We start from the raw sequence: 20,844 nt of genomic DNA, 5'->3' as shown, positions 1-20,844 counted from the left end.
CTGTGATTGTGGAGAATGAGCTCATGTAGGAAACAGCATACCTCACCTACAGTTCCAAACACTTTCAATATACCACATCTCAAGTGTAGGCCAAAAATAAGTTTTAACCTATTTATTTTTCAACAATCATGATGTCAATACCATCTGACATTTCTGTAGAGCATAAGCAAAGATACGTGGTCTGGTAGCATGTATGTTTTCATTTATGCCATCATGTTCCCTACAGTACCCAAGCACTGTGGTCAACCTGTTCAACAAAGATGTGCTTGATGATGAAGGTACTGTTCTGCAAGCAGAGATTTACAGGAGAGCTTCCTCAGCTTCCACCACCATTACTCAACACAGTATGCATCATCGGAATCAATGACCTGTCAATAGCCTTCATAAACTCCCTGCAGGCAATATAATTGAATTCAGCTCCATTCCTGAGCACCTACAAAGAATATGCATTAATGCTTCAGCCCCACCCTCAGGCAGAAATTACTCAGTCATCAGAACTTCCACAGAACGAGGGTGAAGGGATAAAACATCCCCTATCTGTAACTACTGGAAACTTACTGAAGTTATGCATAGAGAAAGAAGGAAAGCTCCATATCCCATATCCAACAGATATGCTTAGAAAGGTAACTTTAACCCATAAAAGCTCTCCCTATGCAGTGTAAAACCATCCTTCTAGTACTAGGTGGAGTGGAATGATCTCTATATCCATGTGCTTGTTTTCAAGTAATGTGCCAAGGAGCAGTCTGACAGGAAACTTCTTACGTCCTCTCCTATTTACTGCTGCACCAGCAGGGAAAGTGAGCTGTATACTGACATGAAGTAATGGAAATAATCATACAGGATCCTACACGATGAAGACAAAGACCACAGTGGCACTCTGCCTTTTCTTTCATTTCTGAGGAGGAATAGAACAAAGAATTCCTTGTAAAGAATCCTGACATTATTTAGTGTTAATTACCTGTCTACTGATTTCTTTTCTAAAGTGAACATGCTGGTAATGGAGCAACAATGAACCTAACAGTCCTGTATTCATATCCAGAAAAAAACATTACATGTTCCTACACCCCATCAATTTTGAGCTAAATATTACCCAGAAAAAGATCATTTCCCATTAACAAAATGCTTTCATATTAAACAGTAAGATAATCCCTCATTAATCAAGTATATGTTCTCACTCAGTATGTTCTCAATACAACCACAGGTAATGGACTACAGTTAATGAACTCCTGTCTATCTGCAATGCTGATGCTAAAAGCCCAAGCAATCCTGGTTTTCTGTACTTTCTACCACCTCCAGTGCTATTCGTCTGTCTGAAGGAGCTTCAAGTTTCTCGCACTCCTCTTCAAAGGCCTTTGCTGTTTAGTCTTCTACTCACCTACTTTTGTCTTAACATACTATCTTCCCACTCCTCCAACAGACACCCCTCTGTCCTCTTTTATTCTATTTACCCTAAGATAGGAATATATTCAGAATTTGTAAAGCCACAAAGTATTTTTCACTTCAAATTCTGAGTCAGACCTGCCCTAACCTGAGAACAAGTGCAATTATCACATAAGATTGGATGTCTAAGGCTACTGGGTAAAGAGTTCATGGAAGTCTGCTGTGTCACGTCAGTTGCAAAGCTGCAATTTCTAAAATTTATTTCTTCTGAAACTAAACATAAGCTGCAGCAACATAGTGTTAAGTTCTTCATCCTAACTCATTCACTTTTAACAAACAGCTCAGTTTGTAACAAAGGTATACAGTGCACTCCTATGCTTGCAAATCGGGTATCTGCAAAACAGGTAACATCATTTCATCCCTCTTGATAAATATAGAAGTACCGATTAGCTAAAAGGCATTGCACAACAACAACTCAGGGCAAAGTAACAGCACCCTATAAAGCATAAGTGATTTACTTAAAGGTAAGATTAATCAGAAATCGCACTGAATTTAAGTAAAACTGGAAGGGCTTCACTTTAGAAGATGAGAAGAACATTTGACATGCCCATTATCATTTTGTTAAAACACAAATGCCAATTAGATGTCTACCTCCTAATGAGGAAACTAGCCTGCAAAAAAGTCAGGAGAAACAACCCTTGCAATCAAGGCAAGTTTAGAGCCCAGGTGGAGGGTAGTTTTTGAAAGAACACAGAGCTGTGCAAATCTGGGACCAAGTGGTCAAAATAGGCACCCAAAAATTCTGGGTGTTTTCTCTAAAAAGATGTAGACACAGCTGTAAATTTAACAGGAGACTTATTTTGTTCTGATTTCAAACATGTCTAGGAAAAAGTACTTCAATCCTTTGTTGCAAAAGAAAATGTACCAGGGATGATCAGTGCTGTGTACTCACTATAATCCTGTAAAATCACGAGCAAAAATAAGTGCATGAGAAAACTGCAAAATGCATTTACCAATGTATTTATTCAATGCCAAGTTCTGAAACATCTATTCCTTATTTCTGCTCCCTTACATATACAAATTTGGTATTAACTTGACAGGATTTCTCACTTGAATGCTTATGATTTACAACATATTTGCCTTCTAATTTACCTGAACTGACTTTTTAATTGGGGTGGATTTAACTAAACCTGTTTTCATATGTTTTGAGCTCTAAGCTCAAGACCGCAGATTTGGGACCATGCAATGTTTTTCGATTGCTCAGGTTGGCATAAATCCCATGTGTGGCGTATATACACATAATACCTCCACAGTGCTTCAGCAGGACACCTCCTATGAGTAAAGCAAGCAGCATGTAGTAATAGACTGTTTTCCAACATTATAACTACAGTCTCCACTCAAGAAGTGAAGGATATGTCACTGGTTTGTCCCCAATAGGTCACAGCAGCTTTTTGCCAAATTCTACTCGCGTTATGAGAGTTACTGTCTCACAGTGGCCTCAAACAAAAGAAGAGACTATTTTTAATGCTTCCACCTTTTCAGCAAGGACACAACTTGTTCCTAAGAAATGCAGAGTGAGCCAAATCTCACCCACAGCATGCGACATGCACACCAAACTCCCATTTCACACCATGCAGCAGCAAGCCTGCATGTCACAGTCACAGCACTGCAGTATGGTCGGTCTCTCTCTCATCCTCCAACACCTCCCACGAAGCTCTGCATTACAGATCTAGGAAGAGGCTTCCACAGTGTCCTGTGGTTGGAGGTATCCTGCATACCAAGGCTCCCCACTACCCACTCCTCCTTCTGAGAAAGGAGCTATCTCTATTTCCCAGTCACGTACGTCTCAACTCAGGAAAAGAGAAATTTGAGAGGTCCGACCGTAGGATTAGATAAAGTTCACAGTGACTCAAGGGTGAAATCCTAGATGTAGTGACATCAACAGAAAAACTCTCACTGACTTGAGGGACAAGATTTCAGCCCATATCCCAAATGTGAGTGTTTTTTAAGCTGGTGAAATTCAGGCTCTGATTCTGTGGAAGATTTATACACCTTTCACTTCACATATTGTACAGTTCAAACTCAATGGAACCATTAATATCAAGTAAAATGACATTTGTCAGTATGTTTTAGTGAGATCCAACCTCTAATTGTAAATACAAGCTTAAGATCTTACATTGTAGTGAAAAGTTTCAAACAGCACAAAGGCAGCTCCAGGGCTGCTTGCTCTGGTGGTTTTTCTTTCTTTTTACTTACTTTTGTCTGATCATCAGCTTTAAATACATAGCAGATACTTTGATGATTTGCTGCTCCATCCTTTATCAGACAAGCAAAGTAGCTTGGATCGTGGCTGTTGTGTATCAGTTTGTGGACATGCTGCGGCTTGTGTTCAAACAAACCTGAATAATTCAAAGGGTCCCACTGCTGGTTTTTCCCAGTGTCTGGTTCACATCGTAAACTCTCTGGTGAAACATACAGTCGGATTTGGCTGATGCTAGGTTCTTCTTTGGAAGCCTTTGCACTGAGCATCCGGATCTCTGCCACAATCCAAGGCAGCATTGACATGGTGGTTAGGGAATGCACTGGCAGAGAACCAACAAGCTGGAGACTGAAACTTGCTGAGAAATCATTTGATATTTGGTGCTTCTTAACTTTGAATGTAATTGGCTCCATTTTACAGTCCTTTACGGAACCTGGACTAATTCATCAATATTTCAGTTCCATGGAATGACTTCTGTATGGTTCTTTGATTAAGGAACAGAAGATTTCTGTAAGGAAAAGAAATAGTTATGTAGGTAGTGGAACCCTATTAAAAATGAACTGTTAGTAACACAAATATTTGATAACATCAGAAGAGACATACTGATCTTCTACAATGACCTATTCAGCACATTTCCCCTACCTTGGACCTTATCATTTCAGGTCCAACAAACATAATAGCAATAAATTCATTGCTTTAAAAAAAAAAAAAGTCAGTTCTAATTTAAAAGTTGCTTTTCAACTCTTGCTAAACCATCTAGTAAGTAATCAGACTCAAAACCACACATTCTTTCTAGCTCGTGTTTGTCTCAGGGCAGAGGTACATGGATCACAGTGGCCTGTTTCAATCCTATTATCACAGAAAAAACTCAGCTGAGCTTTTCTGACCTTCAGGACAGTTGCAGTCAGTGCTTGCTAAGACACATTCCCATTTGGGGAGGGAGGAAGGTCATCCTCCTTGTTCATAGGTAGACAACTTTTACTTTGGTTACTAACATGTGGTTGTTTCCTTGGGTAGTTTGCCAAGTGATCTGGGCTGTTACCAAACAGACTTTTTCATTAAATAACACCCCAGAAATCTTCATCTGGAAAAACGAGTAGCAGTCAACTGACTGACTGCTGATAAAGCTACCAGACAGCAGAGATAAGCCTCAATCCTTATAGCATCCCACTAAAAAACATGACGATTCACAACTCATGATTACGTTTTGAGGCCTGTCAGACAGCCAGGAATACTTAATGCGTGTCACATTGATATTGTATCATTTTCATTTTGTAAAGTATCAAATGGAACCAAGTTACATACAACCCTGTTATAACCCTGTTATACCCAACATATAGTACCACCACTGTTGTTACTACATATTAGTTGGTTTAGTAACAAATCTAATAACTACATTTATCTGTCAATTTTGTTTAGCAAAATATGGTCTATGAAAACATAGATTGGCATGTGTTATACTACCGTGTTTTAAGTCCTCATTAACTGAACCTGGCTTTAAGCTGTTACATTATTTTTGTGTGAGACTGATGAGAAGCTGACAGGCCTGTAATTGCCTGTGCTTAAATACCATGACACTAGTTTACCCTCAGCCTTCTGAGAATTTCCCATGAAAAGACCTATTAAACAACATGAGCAGTCCAAAGAACTCTTTACAAAACACTTTCAATTATATTTGAACAAGTATTTAATAAATGGCATCTGTTTACTGTGGCAACAATATTTCTTGTCTTAGTTCACCTACAAGCATGATCAAAAATAGCAGTATTTTTCTCATGAGTTTTCATCAAACTGTGTCCTTTATTTATCCTTATAAAATATTCTCAAGCTGAGTTTCTAACAGTGTTTCACCTTGTTGAAAATGAAAGGAAATTTAAGATGGAAATTCATTTTGAACTAAACAAGGTTTTAAAATACAACCAATTTACAAATGTCCACATGGGGAAAAATGTTTCTATAGTAAATGGCAAACTGTAAAAGCAAGGGAAATGCAGAAACCCCAGGGTTGGGTACATTTACTGGTTTGGAACTTCTGCATCTTTTGACAAATGAACTCTGTGGCAACATTACCAGTCCCAAGGCTGACAAATTTAGCAAAAGAATACAATAATGCAGGTTTTAAAGACACTATTTGAAGAAATTATTATAAGTAGCTTTCTAGATGTGTAGAACAATTTCTTCAGAAACCTTTTTATAAACCTGGAGGGGAAGAGGAGAGAGAGATGAGGGAGGTGTGGGGGAAAAAGGAAATGAAAATCCAGAATTTGGAAGCCTCATTTCAATTATGCAACAACTCTTTTTTGTTTCACAAGCAAGCAAGAAAACAACCATCTTTAAGATGAATATAAATGCATCGAAACCTATGGGACAGCAGCTTCACAAAACATTTTTTATACCTGATCAGCATAGACTGCTAAACACAATTGTCATTATAGTTTTGCGTCTGTCAGGAATCAAAGTGGTCTCTTCTTCTTTGACAAAATTTTACAAATTATTTTCTTCTTAACTGTAACAATGACAAATAGCTCTGCAACTGCAGGGAAGATCAGGATCATTCTTAAGTACAATGGTGTTAACACAAGGTTTGTAGCTTTTAGTGTTCTTAGTATTTAGTGGCATATATAATAAGTTCAGGGTAAGAAAACATAAAACCCCTTCATTCTTAGCTAAAAATAGGAGAAGTGAGCCCCTGCACGGGTGATAACCTATTAGCCACATACCTTTTGTAACCATATTTCTCAGAACTCTTTTATAAAAAATGCCATTAAATAAAACACAAGTAAAAATACAACAGAGTCATCCTCATTTAAATCAACTTTTCAAGGAAGAGAAGTTTCATTTGGATTACCACCATCTACCATGCTCTTTTAGTCCAGACCTGCAAGGCACTGCAGCCTCAAATATGAATAAATATCACAATGTATTACTTTGCGTGCTGACTCTAAGTACTGAACAGGATTTAAGAAAAAAAGTTTGATACTCTGTCATACTTAAACAAACACTGTACTGCTGGAATGTAATACAAATGCGAAACTTCTTGGCGTTCACCTCTCAAACAAAATAAACACCTTGCAAAGTCAACAGCATAAATACTCCTATGTCTGTATTTGTTATTTCTAAAGAAAAGCAGTTTATACTAAATCAAAGCAATTAATTAGAAGTCAGAATGCTAGGGTTTTGGTTTTTTTCCTAACATTAAGAGAGGCTAAAAGTGCAATTTCTCAGGGCACTAATTTAGCAGTATCAGAAGGTCTCATTATCTAACCCATATTGTTCTGTACGCTACTGTTCTGCATGTTTCTTCTGCCTTTTCCAGCCATTCTTTCCTTGTTTACTCCTCCTGTCATTCTTATCTTAATTTACATTCATAGGCCATCAGAAATTACACCAATTTCATGTTGTCAGCGTTAATGTCCTTTAAGTTTATACCAAGGCCTAGGTTTTACTTCCAGACCATGAAGTATTTATGTACATGCTTAATACAGACCTAAAAATAGTTCTGTACATTTTAACAGGCCTATTCCTAGCCATAAAATTAAGCACACACTATGACTGAAGAGTGTCTGTGCTCTGACCCATTCACGTCTCCCCCAACTCCACCACTCGGAATTTTGGCACCTTCACCCATGTCTGGTTGCCACCACCCAGTTTATCCGCTTTAAAACTTGGTTGTAGGTGCTGTACCCTTTTACCACCCATATTAGTATAGTAGGCTCCCAAGTGTCTCACTGATTAATTCACAGCTTCTTTAAAGCAAATGATTATTTTGCCTTTAATCCAAGAGAGAATAGAAAAAGAACAAAAATAAAGCCTCCCACTTGTTTCCTTCAATTTATCTATATTTGCTCTACCAGCATAAAAACAGCCAGGCAAACTGTAGCACATATGATATTTACCCAAAGCATGCTAATAAATCTTACCTCACCTTCTATACTAGGAGACACTAGACTGACTCACTAATGTGAAAGATATACATAGGAACATACATGTGCTCTTTGTCCCCAGCTTCTTTTTCACTGTGATTAACCCAGCCACTTCCCATAAGCAGGGAGCAGTCTTAGAAAGCATGCAACACTACACTGACAGTCCTGTAGCAAAATCTGATACTGTGTTTTTCATCAGGCTCTTGTTCTCCCAAATTAAGTTCTATTCTCATATTTTAATGTCACCAGAAAGTGAAAGGAATGCCTTCAGAGAGAAGTCAAGGTGATGGCAGGACAGATACAAAAATCAGTACTTATGCCATTCTGAACCCCAGGTACTTCCCAGGTACATGTCTAAGAAGCTGTGCATCATGCAGGACGGCACTCCTCAAAACTCAGCTTAAGACTGTTGCAAGGACTGAGGACAAGATATAGGCTCTGGGTGCCATTCAGCTAGATAGGGACAGATCAGCTTTGAGGCTAGGAAGAAGAATCTTGTGGGGTACAGAGAACAGACTGTGTTATTAACCTGGGAGGGTGAGGCACTGGAAATCAGGTTTTGGCAGCTGGGGGAAAACCATGTAGATTTGGGATAGACTCAAACAAATACAGAAAAAAGGCAAAGAAGGGAGAGAGATAGATCTAAACCAAAAGAACACACACAAAGGGGAAAAAAAAAAAAAGTAGAAACTACATCAGTGATGAAGAGTTATCCTTCATCCTTCTGCTGTTTCTTCTGGACAAAATATAGTACAGATGTGCAGCCAAAAGTTCAGACTCTTGTTCAGAATGTAGGTAACTATTGAGCTAAGCAATCCTTCACTCTCCTCCAGCTCTCCTCCTGATTTGGTATCATTCATCTGGAGTTGGACTGCTGGGATCCACAGGAGAACTGATGAGTTTATAAGATGCGTCAAGCAAGGAAGCAGTCAGAGCTTCCACACTTCAATGATTAAATGAGCTTGACCTATGAACTGTTGAACAGAAAGGCCCCAGATTCCTCAGTTCATCTGAGGAAGATGCAGCTCATCTGAGACAACTGAGACTTACTCCCTCAGACTACTAACATGACAGCAGGTTTTTTCTGTAAAACAGTTTTTATTTTTCTTCTCTAAGAAGCTAAGCAAAACTTCCAAACAAGGTCTTCTGAAAAACAGCTAGTCTTAAAAAGCACAAATTTGTTCAGCTCTTCTATGCACTACTTTAGTGCTGAAACCTGCTTGCAAACAGAACCAGAGGCACTGGTACCACCTGCACTTCACCACTGATTATTTAGCAGAAATATCATACTATTTAAGGATTATGAGGAGCCCTGGCCTGCAGCCAGAGCTCTGGAACGCAAGCCAGAGCTAAATACCACTTCTCTCCCTCTCTCTCTGACCCCTAAGATTTACATTGTCTCCACTCATGCTGAAAGACTTCTCTATCCACCTAGCAGGACATATTTAAAAAAACACAAATGCGAATATGTATTCGGTATGTCGTGATATGTCACTGCTAAGAAGTGGTCCTTTTATGTTTATGTTTCCATCAATATGTATGAAATGACTCTCTTACCTACTGTCACAACATCATTCATTACATTGTTCTATGGGGCACCTAGTTGTAAGCTTTATCTCTTTTTTTTTTTTTGGGGGGGGGGGGTTTAAGCAACATTTTTGGCCTGTTTTCTACAGTTAAATAGATAGTTTAGGTATCATAACACAGGTTGCTCTCCATTTTCAAATAGTTCTTATTTAACTGAAACTGTTGGTATCACAACACAGCCTTCTGTTGCAAGATGTTCTTTTTATCTCATAGCTACTTATTATCTGCTGTTTCCTTCTGGAGCTATGGCTTGCTGTGTGCAAGAGCATGTGCAAGTCAAGAGAACAATTCACCTCAGAAATTCCTTTAAATTTTTTTTTTTTTTTTTCATATACATGCATTAAATACTGACTTATGACAGATTCTTTTCAACACCTTCAGCAACTTCAGACCCGGTCCTGAAAAATGTTCTACCACATACTCTGAGCAAGCCATTTGGCTTTGTGGTAGGAATCACATACAAGTTTATGATCAACTATCAAGTTAAGAAAATAGCTCATTGTTCCTGCCCTTGACACCTATGTCCCTAATAGAGTCCACAGAACTTAATATACTGATGACTGAGGTCTTCTGAGTCAGCCTCAGATGGACCTGGACACAATATTGGGCTGTTCTACCATTGCAATGCACTAAGAAAGTCTTTGTAAAAGAAAGCTTGTTAGGTATACAACATTCTGAATGCCATACCTTTTTTTTATTCAGTTGCATATCCACAGCCAAATACTTGCATCCAACTTTTCAGTTAACCAAATTATAAAGAAAAAAAAGTGTTGAGTCATCCATGTACCACTCAATATGTTTCACATTCCTTGCAGCTTGTCATTTTTCTTACCTTCAGCATTTCTACTTGTGCATATTACCTATGACCACCAGCATTTACACAAAACAAGCTGTGATGAATTTCCATTTTGGCATTTACAAGTGTTAAAAGCATAATCACAGTTATTGGCTCCGAGGTATTTGCTGCTAGGGAGACGTATGTATTTATTAATTTTTACCCAGGATGTTCCATTCAATCTCTGGGCTTAACAGCAGACACAAATTCCACCATCTGCACTCCTAAAGGTTCAGATCCGCTGTATTAGACGCTCTCTTAAACACAACACAGATTCGAAGCTCTCAGTCTTTTCAAATTGCACTATAAATAACCACATTTGTTTCATACCTCTCGTGAGCACAGTTTCAAGAGGTCATTCCTGCGTTAATTTCGTATGCGAATTTAAAGGGCCACCAAAATAGTGCGCCAGCGTGTGAGGATTTTAAGGTTAACCTCAACCGTGCTGCTGCTGTACGAGAGGTTAGTTTCACCCCTATGGGAAGAGTCGCTGTGTTGCTCTGATAAGGAGCAGGTTCTGGGAGGACTCAGATTAAGCGACTGTGCATTGATGGGAGAGGAAGATGCAGGCAAGAGTGAGAAAAAGAACTAAAAGCAGACAGTAGCTCATCAGGTCAACAGCACATTAAATTCAAGCAGGTCTTCCGGTCACTCCGACGAGAGACCCGCTCTCCCAGGTCTCTGTGAGCTGAGAAGCTCGGCACCGGCTCCCCGCCGTCCCGGCTCCACTCCCGCCCGCCCCGTCCTGCCCCACGCAAGTACTGTTCCTAGGCTGCGACTTCACCGGGGGCTCCGTTACGACCGTCGGAGAGGGAAGGAGGGAGGGCGTCCGCCCTTGCTATCCTCGCCGCCTGCACGGAGCAGGGCCCCGGCCTCCACCCGCCTCTCAGCCGTTTCCTCTCGGCCGGGTCTACCTCCTTCTGCCACCTCAGAGTCCGGGTACAGAGCCCGGCCCGGCCCGGCCCCGCCAGCCCGCAGCCGCCCCTTGGCGGGGTGCCTCACTTCTTGCCTCAACTCCTTCACTTCCTCAAAGCTAAAAGCCGCTCTCCCTCCCCTCACCGTCCCCTCCACAAACGCGGCTCGGTCCCGCCAGCGCTGCTTCCCGGGCCGGCCCGCAGCAGGCGCACGGTGTCCCCCACTGCCGCCCCGGCCACCCCCCGCCAGGCCTGGAGCTGGAGCTGGGGCGAACCGGCAGCCGCTTACCGCCGCCCGGCCGCCGCAGGATGTGCTCGCTGCAAGGAAGTGCCTTTGACAGGCAGCAGCCGCAGGCTGTCAGGCGCCGCCGGCCCACCTCCTGCTGAGGGGCGAGGGACAGAGAGCCGCCAACGGGCCGGGGAGGGGAGGCCACACCAGCGCCTCAGCACACCGGCAGCGCGGGCGGCCCGACCGGGCCAGGGGGCTGATCGCCGTCTCCTGTTGCTGTCCGCCCCGGTCGGGACGGGGCCGGCGGGCGACCCGCCCCTACCTGCCGGCGGTCCGGGCGGGGGAGGTCGGGCCGCACGCCCGGCGGCTGCCAGTCGCCGCCTCTCCGCTCACGCCCAGCCAGCGCGGGCGAAAATAGCAACAGGCGGCTGGTCCCCTGCCAGGCCGGGTGGAGAGGGACAGGCGCGCGACAGGGGCGGCCGGCGACAGGCGGGTACCCATATCGCGACAGCAGGCAGTTGAGGACCCTTATCCCGGCCCGTTTCGTCCCTCTCAAGGAGCATTTCGGCGACGCAGCCCTGTGTGCACAACCCCGAACTCCCACAGAAAACGTGTCGTTATCGCCTTGCCGTGGTGAGCCCAGGAGGTTAGCTGAAGGTGCGGGCGCGGAAGGTAAGGCGGGAACAGCTCTCAGGGGGAAGTTTCCTCATGAAGCTGGAACTAGCCCGGCACCGAGAACCTGAAGTGGTTAAGTCCCCGTCGGTCTGGGCCCAGTCTTGCCCGTGGGGCAGCCTTCCACAGGCTCAGCTTCTCTGAATCACCTCACACCTTCCTCCCACCTCTTCCACACATGCATACATGTATTTATATAAAATCACTGTAGTTGGCACCAGTTGGTCTGTAAGTTGCCAAAGAGGATCTGGAAACTTAATTGAATACTCCCCTGTGAGCGCTCTTTCCAGATGATCAAGGTACCTCACATTCGCATTCTGCAAACCACTTTTACACTCAATTAATTTCAAGTCATCTTGGCAGTAGGATTGCTGATGTACTTACTTTTAAGCCTGTGCATATTTGTAGAATCAGAGCTTTCTCAGGGAAATTTGCTCTGCTGCTGCATGTGTGCTGTTCTGTGAGGGAAACAGTCAAGTAAGCTGTCAAACACAAGCACAGTGTTGCCCCTGATTATGAAAAATCACGTTTTGGTATGTAAACATGTCCCTACTTGCAAAGTGTGTGGTGGCTGTATCTACATGGCTTTTGCTTGCTTGTTGATTGTTGATACATGAAGTGTGAAGCAGCAGTTCCCTCAGAGCACTTGTTCCCAATCTGCACTCAGTTCATGGTTGCTGCTTCTTCATACGTGGGAATAGGTATGAATGCCTCTTGGTTTTAGTGACATCCTTTACCTTCCTTAGGAATGGGAATGCCACCTCTCTGCAAACCATGTCTGTCTTAGCTTTTAAACCATCACAGCTAAGGACAAGGCTTTTACTCTAGTTATCACGCCCCAGCCTCAGTATCTGAGGCAAGCGTGTCCTTTTGCTCATTGCAGACCCTGCTGCCTGTGCATTACATGACTCTAGTCATGTTCTAGAAGATGGTGAACTGCAGTCCCACCCAGACAGCTCCAGCACTTCAGACAAGGCTTATACATTACCAGATCTTTTGCTGCTTCACTGGGTGACTTTCAGAAAGTGGTAATGAAACAGAAAAGAATCCTACAATACTATTTCTTGCTGGTTGGGAGATCCTTGAACCATAACAGAAGTCAATGCTAGAGCATCACAAATACAAATCCTTTCTTCCTCCTCCTCTTTGACATCTGGGAAAGAAATCAGACTGTGCTTGAACTTGCTGACAGGGCCCTCTATTATTTTTCCCATTATCTCTGGCTCATATGTTTTAATTCTTTGCCTAGCAGACTTTTTCATTCAAATAGGCATAAAATATTTCCTTACAGTTAATAGGAGATGAAACAAACCTGGAGTGTTTATATTTGGCAAACACCCTGAAAAGCTGTTCAGGAACAGCCAATCATCTGTTTAACCCCACCAACTCCTATAATACTTAGTAAGGTATGGTAAAAATATAATATCTGAGTGCTTCAAAATGAAAGTAAATTTTGGTATAACTTTTGAAACATTTTGTGATAATTTTATCTACCTAAAAATTTCCAAGTAATAAAAATACAACATCTGTCAATGGTTTTAGAAGGTATTAGCCTGATGTCTCCCACCAGCTCAGCAACAGATGAAAACAGTCATAGTAAGAACAACATATGACTAATGAGATAGAGTGGAGAAACACACAGGTCACAATAAGCATCTGGAGCAAACTCCACCATGTTCAGCTGTGTACATGTGAGTGACCATTCATTTCAGTGCTGGTAATAGAGACTTAAAACAGTGCTATGACAGAAATCAAATTGTTTGTGAAGAGGTTTAGAAACAATGCACAAGAAAAAGTTTAAAGCTGAACCAGGTGAAACAAAGAGCATTTAGATATGAACACACTTTGGTGTGACTGGTGATAGCAAGGGAAAAAACAGCTGTCATGGATAAAAGAGTGCTTCGGAATAGTCATGTGGTAAAGCTGCAACTGTACGATATGGTCTGTCCTTGCAGTAGGAGGGTATTTCAATGTTCCATAGCTCATGAGCTGCATAAGGTGATATGGATATGCAGAAGATGGGACTGTGCATAAAGTCACCTTCTCTTTCTGTTTTTAGCACCTATTAGGTCTAAAAGATGTAGTCCTCTATTCTCACGATTCAGCATCCACACTTTCCTGAAGATAGGTATTTAAATGCTTTATTTGAAGAACAAAAAGGTCACTGTGTCTTGTTACATCTGTTTATCCAGAATACGGGAAGGTAAGTTTGTCTCTTACTTAGCCTGAGTAAGGCTGAGAGCGTTCGGCCTGCCTTCCATGAAATCATCAGCCTTCAGGACTGATGATTGAACTGCATTCCTTCTCTCTGCTTCCTGATGAAAGCGTTACTTACATAGGGGGAAAACCCCAGTTTCATTTGTGAACACAAGAAGAGAACCAGAAGGGGGGCATAAGTTCCAGCCCATAAAAAATAAACATTTCCATATATTTCAAGGACTGGAATCCCTGTATTCGGATGAAAGCCCTGAGCACCAAACTTACTAATAATTTTTGCTTTTCTGATTCAGTAAATCTCTATTCATTTTTCCTTCACAGGCTAGTTTTTCTTTGCAGTAGACTATTAAACATACCATCACATTAACTTCTTCAGACTGAGGAGGGAAATCAGCCTGGGGTTTTCACATCCTGCAAACATGATCTATAAAAGAACACCAGTTTAACCATTAGCTCTTTGTACAGTCACACTTCCAAAAAATGCAGAGGAAAAGCCATCATTGCCTTTTGTACAGAACCTGGATAAACAGACTTGTATGAGGCATGCTATGGCAACATGTGGGCAATGGAGCCTCACTTGTAGGCTAAGGAGAAGCATCTACTCACTGGATCCCAGCTGGGGTAGGATTGTGTATCAGTCCAGATTTAGGCTGCATGTGCCTAGCCATGGGTGAAGGCACAGGTTGGGGCTGCCCAAGGGTGACAGTGGATTCACCCTTTGAAGTACCACAAAGCAAATGCAAAGTTTTAAGTTTCCACCCAAGATGCTTTCAGAGTTCAAGTCTCTCTATAGTTGGGCAGCAGTTGAAAGCACTAACACTTTGGATTATGAATTTGAATGCAGCCACCTATGTTATGCTTCAATTGAATTATAAGCCTCTGCTTCTCCCTCTGGATGAATTGTACATAATGATGGATTTCTATTGCTATTATGTAAAACAGTCTAAGTCTTTATTTGTTATTTGTTTCATGTACATCTGTTTAGTACCTTATTAAGGGCATGGTACTAACTGTTTTGCAGTCCTTTGACTTAAGTGAGCTCTGGATGAAGTACTACATTCTTATCCAATGATGTATCTCCAGATGCTATTTATATATAGTTCTAGACATTTAATAAACAAAATTTGAATTATAACTGTTATTATAGCACATTTGCATACTTCATATGCTGTAGGAATGCATGCCAGCAACATTAGTTAAGGATTATCTTTGTAGACAAGAGGCTTTCTGTTATCACTGATCATGAGTAAAGTATCAAGAAAGAGTTGAGCTACTATTACAGATCCTGCCTGCTGCTCTCTCTGTGGTTTTGCACATTTCAAATGTCATCATTAATCCTCCCTGCCCTTCATTCCCATAAATACATTTGAAAATTACTTACCAGTGATGGTTTATTTTAAGCTTTTCCTTTTGTTTGGAAGCTGCTTTTGCTATGCCATCATTTATATTACAATTTATTTAGGTGGGTGTTAGGATATGATTGGACAGTTTAATAGGTTCATCCCATTATGCACAGTGTTCTGACATTGCATGACCTCATCTTACCTGGCAATTGCTATACAAAAGAGAAATGTTGGCTTCCACGCAGAAACACTGTCCTTGATGAATTTAAGTGCTTATGTAGTGCAAAGAAATACTGTGCAGGAAGGTAGTTCAACTTCATTTAATTACTTTACTTTTTATTACTTTTGTACTTACGGGCAGAGGAGAGTTTTGTTGGCTATTATTTTTATTTACAATTAATTTTTAAGTTTATATATGGCATCCAGGTGCCTTCAGCCACAGAATCCTGAATGTCTCCATTCTGGTAAAGACTTAGGCTGGTGCTTAAATATGTTAGTTTAGTATCATTTTAATGTTGCTATGTGCAGTGACTGTTAAACAAGGACATCAGGTTTGCTTATTGCTGGTGTGTCAAAATAAATCCCACAACCACTGGAACTTTGAAAAGCAATAGCAAGCAGGAAACTTAATTTACAGAAACTTTGTAGGTGAATTAGTTACAGCTTTAAGCACATACTTATACAACATTAAGATAATTGTTTATATATTAAATATTCTTTTATAGTGAATTCCAGTTGTACAATTTGTCGTTATATAGCGAAAGTCTCAAATAAATCCTTCTGCAACTCAAGTACAATACTTGTGTTTTTCATAATATGCTGTGGACTAGGTTCACAGCCTGTAAGGAAGATGAAATGCAGTTACTTCCATCTAGCCAAATTGGTCAAAAAGTTTACTGGGGAAAAAAAAAGCCAGGGGTGAATTTAAGTTGTGGCTAGTAAACAAACAACTTTCAAGTGAAGTCCATCAGTCTACTCTTAAAAGCATTACAATGTTCTGGGTATTTTGGAACAAGTTTTTAGTACTATGCTAATTTCTTCTCTGTCTAGAGGCACTTTCCCCCTAGCCCCATAGGCATGATTCTGTATAGGATTAAACTTGTACAGCATTCATTGGAATTATGGGTCTTAATGTGGCTCATTTTTCATGATTTTGGTAACTTAGGGATGTGTCTTACTCTAGCAATAGTTAGGGATTCCCTGATACTTGAGTTCAGTCTGGACTGCAAGCATTCTTTATTCTAGTCATGGCAGTTCCCATTTCTGGATAAAATATTAGTGCTTCTGCTCCCAGTTCAAGGCTGGTTATTCACAAATTATTTAATGTCTGCCCTGGGACTAATCATCTCTAAATTGGCTGCCTTATCTTACACAACGCTTTGATGGAGGAATTAGACCAGCTGTGAAGAAGCTGTAGCTGCACACCCATTCCAACTTGCAATATTAAGTTCTCTCTATGGTATACTTTTACTGCCTTTGTTTCAGTTCTGTATTTCAGTTCTAGATTCTTTCTCTGATGCAAGACAAGGTTAGTAAAGACTCTAGCAACAAAAGTTTAATCTTGTAATTCTCTAGTTTGTCATAGTTGTTCAATGAGCTTCATAAACCACTGTGGGTTTTTTTTGTTCCCCCCTACACAAAGTTGTGAAATTCTGTTTGGAACAGAGCAGGAAATGGAGAAGTAAATCCCCTGTCCCTGGGAAGACAGAATGATACAGATTGGGTCATCATCTTGGCCATATCTGTACTCTTTCTGAGGATGCTCTAAAGCCATCTTAAGGATGTCTCAGTATGTGTCAGCTCATTGCTGTCCCCACTGCCAGACTTCTAAGACATTTGCTGAGTTCTCCAAGTGCTCAGTGTACAGCACAAAATCTCGTAGGCCTTTGTGGGATGGCTGTAAAGGCCCTTTGGTCTTGCCTTATACTGTATTCACCTCCATAAGACCTATATAACCTAAAAAAGGGGTTCTCAGCCTGATGACAATAAATCACAGTCTTGCCATACCAGTACCTAGTAGAGGTAACCAGTTTAGGGGATCAGTTAGGTGGAAGATGAGAGAGGTATGAGAAGGTACCCTTTAAATGTCTAAACAAGGAGAATTATGAGGACAGTGGTAGTAGGGGCAGCAACACCATCATAGCTCTACTGTCAGCATGTTAGCTGGTTTGTGTCAAAGGGACTGTTTAAATATCATCTAGCCCAATTCCCTTGCAATAGATAGGGACATCTTTCACTAGATAGGTTGCTCAAAGCCCCATCCAACCCAGCTTTGAACACTTCCACGCATAAGCCAGCCACAGCTTCTATGGGCAACCTGTTCCACTGCCTCACCACCCTCATCATAAAAATTTTTTGCCTTATATTCAATCTAAATCTACCCTCTTTCAGTTTTAAACTGTTACTCCTTGTCCTGTCACTACAGTGTCTTGCTTAAAAGTCCCCCTTATATATTGAAAGGCGGTAATGAAGTGTACCTGGAGCCCTCTCTTCTCTGGGCTCCAGCTCTCTCCACCTGTCTTCATAGGAGAGATGCTCCAGCCCTCTACCTGTTTCTGTGGCTCTCCTCTGGACCTGTTCTAACAGTCTTGTGCTCAGGTCTCTAGAGTTGGATGCAGTACTCCAAGCGGGGGTCTCACAAGAGCAGGCTGGAGAAGGAGAATCATCTCCCCTGACAAAGCCCAAGGTTGCAGGTTTGTGTAGGTGCACAAAGCCCCCTTGCCCTGGGTATAGCTCATCAGTGCCCAGACTGAAGGCCCTGCCCCAGCCTGCCTTCTCCAGAACTGTTCCTTTGGCTGTGCTCTTCAGCATGGGACCCCATACACACAGAGATGTCACTGGTGAGTACTACACCTGTGGTGCATCCATCCACACTGTGGTTTAAAGTCAAATAGAGCCTTCAGAGGTGGAGGCTCCACAGTCTACGCACCCCATGTGCCCTAGGTTTGTAGCCTATCTAGGCTGCTGAGAGAGTGGTTTATATTTATCATATATATACTACAACTCTTGCTTCAGCAAGATGCGTGTGATGTCCCTGCCCGTGGCAGGGGAGTTAGAACTAGATGATCTTAAGGTCCTTCCAACCCTAACTATTCTATGATTCTTTGATTTTTCTTTCAAGAAGCTTTTGTCTTTAGCAATCTGGAAAATGATGCACACCCCCTCCCATGATATGCCCCCTATTGCTGTATCTTCTGGCAAAGGTGCTGCCCTGTCTCAATCTTGACACTCAGTCCACAGTGATCACACTATGAGAGACTGAATAGCATAAACAAGTCAGTGTCAGAAGCACTGACCAACATCATCTAACCAGCCAGTGAGCAGTATGGTTTGGAAAGTTGTGAAGAGCTATTTTCTTTGAAGCTCAGACTGCAGTGCAGTGCAGGAAACCATGTTTTGCAAGAGTGGCCTGTGGTTGCGTCACAAGACAGATATTCAACTCTACCAGAGTTGAACTCTACCTATACCAGAAATTGAGGTATAGGTCCAACATTTATCCTTCCACTTCTCACATAGCCAGTACCTCAAAATAAGGTGCCTTACTCTGTTCTGGGGACCATATACCTGTGTCTCTCTCTCCTCCCCCCAACCTGACATTGCCTAGAGAAAGGCATGGACATTCAGTAGTCTACTTGTTTTCCAGAACTAATAGTGTAGCTGGAACATAACACCCTACATCAACTGCTATCCTGCACATACAAAAGACAGCACTCCTTCAAGAGGATTTTCCACAGACATAAACAAGCTTTTACAGGAATGGCAGATAAAGCAAATTAAGGACAAGTTAGGAGAATCAGATGTCCCAATCTTTCATTCTGCTTGTCATCCTCTTGCTTTTTAATTCTAATCAATGTTCAAAAGAAATAGCAATAGCATGTTGGAGCTATTCCTTTAAGCTTTGTTCTCCTACTTGAGTACTGGAGTACCCAATCTCCACACTCTATCTCAATTTAAATTTCCCCCTTACCTTCTTTTTTTCATGCCTCCCTAGTGCCTTTTCATAAATGAAAAAAAAGCATGCATGACCTCATGTGCTGAGGGGCAGGAAAGAGGAAAAAAGGAACCCTTGCAATAGCAAGGGTAGGGAGCAGTGGGTAAGTTTCCTGCTTAATTTCTCTTAATTAATATTAATTAAAAAAAAAAAGATGACAAACCCCAACATTTTAAGTCTGGTAATGTTGCCATCAGATTTCATACAAAGATTCTTTAATCAGAAAAAAGTCCAAAGATTAATAGACTTCCTGGCACAAGGTCAGGTGGAAAGGGACTGATGACTGATTATTTTGTTTTTCAGTGTCTTAGGAAATTCTACTTTCCTTTTGAGAATCAGTTCAGATCTACAACATGCCAAATGCACTGTTTTAGCACATGTAGCATACTGTGTAGCTATTTTAGATCTTTATTTTGTCCTTAGCTTTTATTTTCAGAAGGAAAGGACAGCAGGAGCTCATATAAGCTGAAATTTCATGCTGCGTGACAAAGCTGATTGCACTGTAGTCAATATTGAGATTCCCTTGACAGTTATTACCATATTCATTAGGCCCTAGGGTCCTATTTTGGAGTATGGACTGTCTTATTGAAGGCACCAAATAAACATGTATCAATAAAAACCCATCTCATCTTTGGTTTAGTACAAAATAAATGGAAACAGAAAAGTTGAGGGTCTGAACAAGCACTTTCTGCACAAACTAATAGCCAATCTTAGCTTTTTACTTGAAAGGACTAGGATTTTATTAACAGCATACTCTTTCTTAAATATCCTTGCTATTACTTTATTTTTAAGTTAATTTTGTATGCCACACAGATGGAGCTTGATATGAATGATGCAGACACTGCCTTTGACTGCACAGCCAAGAAAAACTGACATGACAGCCACAAAATGCAGGGACTACTCCTTTCCTTGTGTCCTCCAATGAATACACTAAAGTCTGCAGGGTGAAAGTAGGCGTCAGTGTTTACCATCAGCTAGCATGGTAAGTTAGTATTTACTGTGGACAGAACAGCAAGTTTGTTCTTTTATGAATAATTTGCTAAATTTGATATACACTTGGTCTGGCAATTAGTCATTCCCCATGGAATAGCAGAAATTGTTCTGGCAAAGAGATTTCTTTACCCAAGAAATACTAGGGCTGTTAGACCTACACTGATACGTAAAACAAGTACTGAAAATGCAGGAAACCCTTGTATTAAATTCAACTGGTAACCCTCTTGGGCTCTGCAAGTGCAGACAACAGCATGCAATAAAATGGAAGCTTCTGCTCTAAATTAGACATGCAGAGTTCTGCACTAAGGTAGCATACTGTGTGACAGGCTCCGAGGCTGCAGTACATAAGTACAACAGAAAGGTGTTGTATGTAAATACATTATCTTAATATGTTCATGGTATTGAAAGGCAGTTTAGTACACTTAGTATCTCTAACTTGGAAGAAGATTTATAGTCCCACAGCAGATAGATCTTCAGCAAATTCACGATGAGTTTCTTTT

At 41.3% G+C, this 20,844-nt stretch overlaps 1 protein-coding gene across 7 annotated transcripts in view; it reads right to left on the bottom strand.

Moving 5' to 3' along the window:
- The window catches only part of TBC1D1 (TBC1 domain family member 1), a 100,760-nt gene extending 89,395 nt beyond the window's left edge, over positions 1–11,365 (bottom strand). For 4 of the 7 annotated variants that reach the window (XM_061379674.1, XM_061379677.1, XM_061379678.1 and 1 more), the window contains exons 1-2: positions 11,189–11,360; positions 3,637–4,148 (exon numbers count right to left, since the gene is read on the bottom strand). In XM_061379674.1, coding sequence (XP_061235658.1) covers positions 3,637–4,053 — 417 coding nt within the window. In that variant the 5' untranslated portion in view covers positions 4,054–4,148; positions 11,189–11,360. Of the gene's footprint in view, positions 1–3,636; positions 4,149–11,188 lie in introns of all 7 variants that reach the window. The other 3 variants (XM_061379680.1, XM_061379681.1, XM_061379679.1) reach the window with 2 other exon arrangements.
- Between the last annotated feature and the right edge of the window lie 9,479 nt (positions 11,366–20,844).

Source organism: Neopsephotus bourkii, unplaced genomic scaffold, assembly GCF_033783945.1.
Source record: "Neopsephotus bourkii isolate Nb327-2 ecotype Australia unplaced genomic scaffold, CSIRO-AGI_Nbou_v1 NB_1780, whole genome shotgun sequence".
NCBI lineage: Eukaryota > Metazoa > Chordata > Aves > Psittaciformes > Psittacidae > Neopsephotus > Neopsephotus bourkii.
Note: the sequence above shows the minus strand (reverse complement) of the source record. Positions and strands in the feature narration are given on the sequence as shown.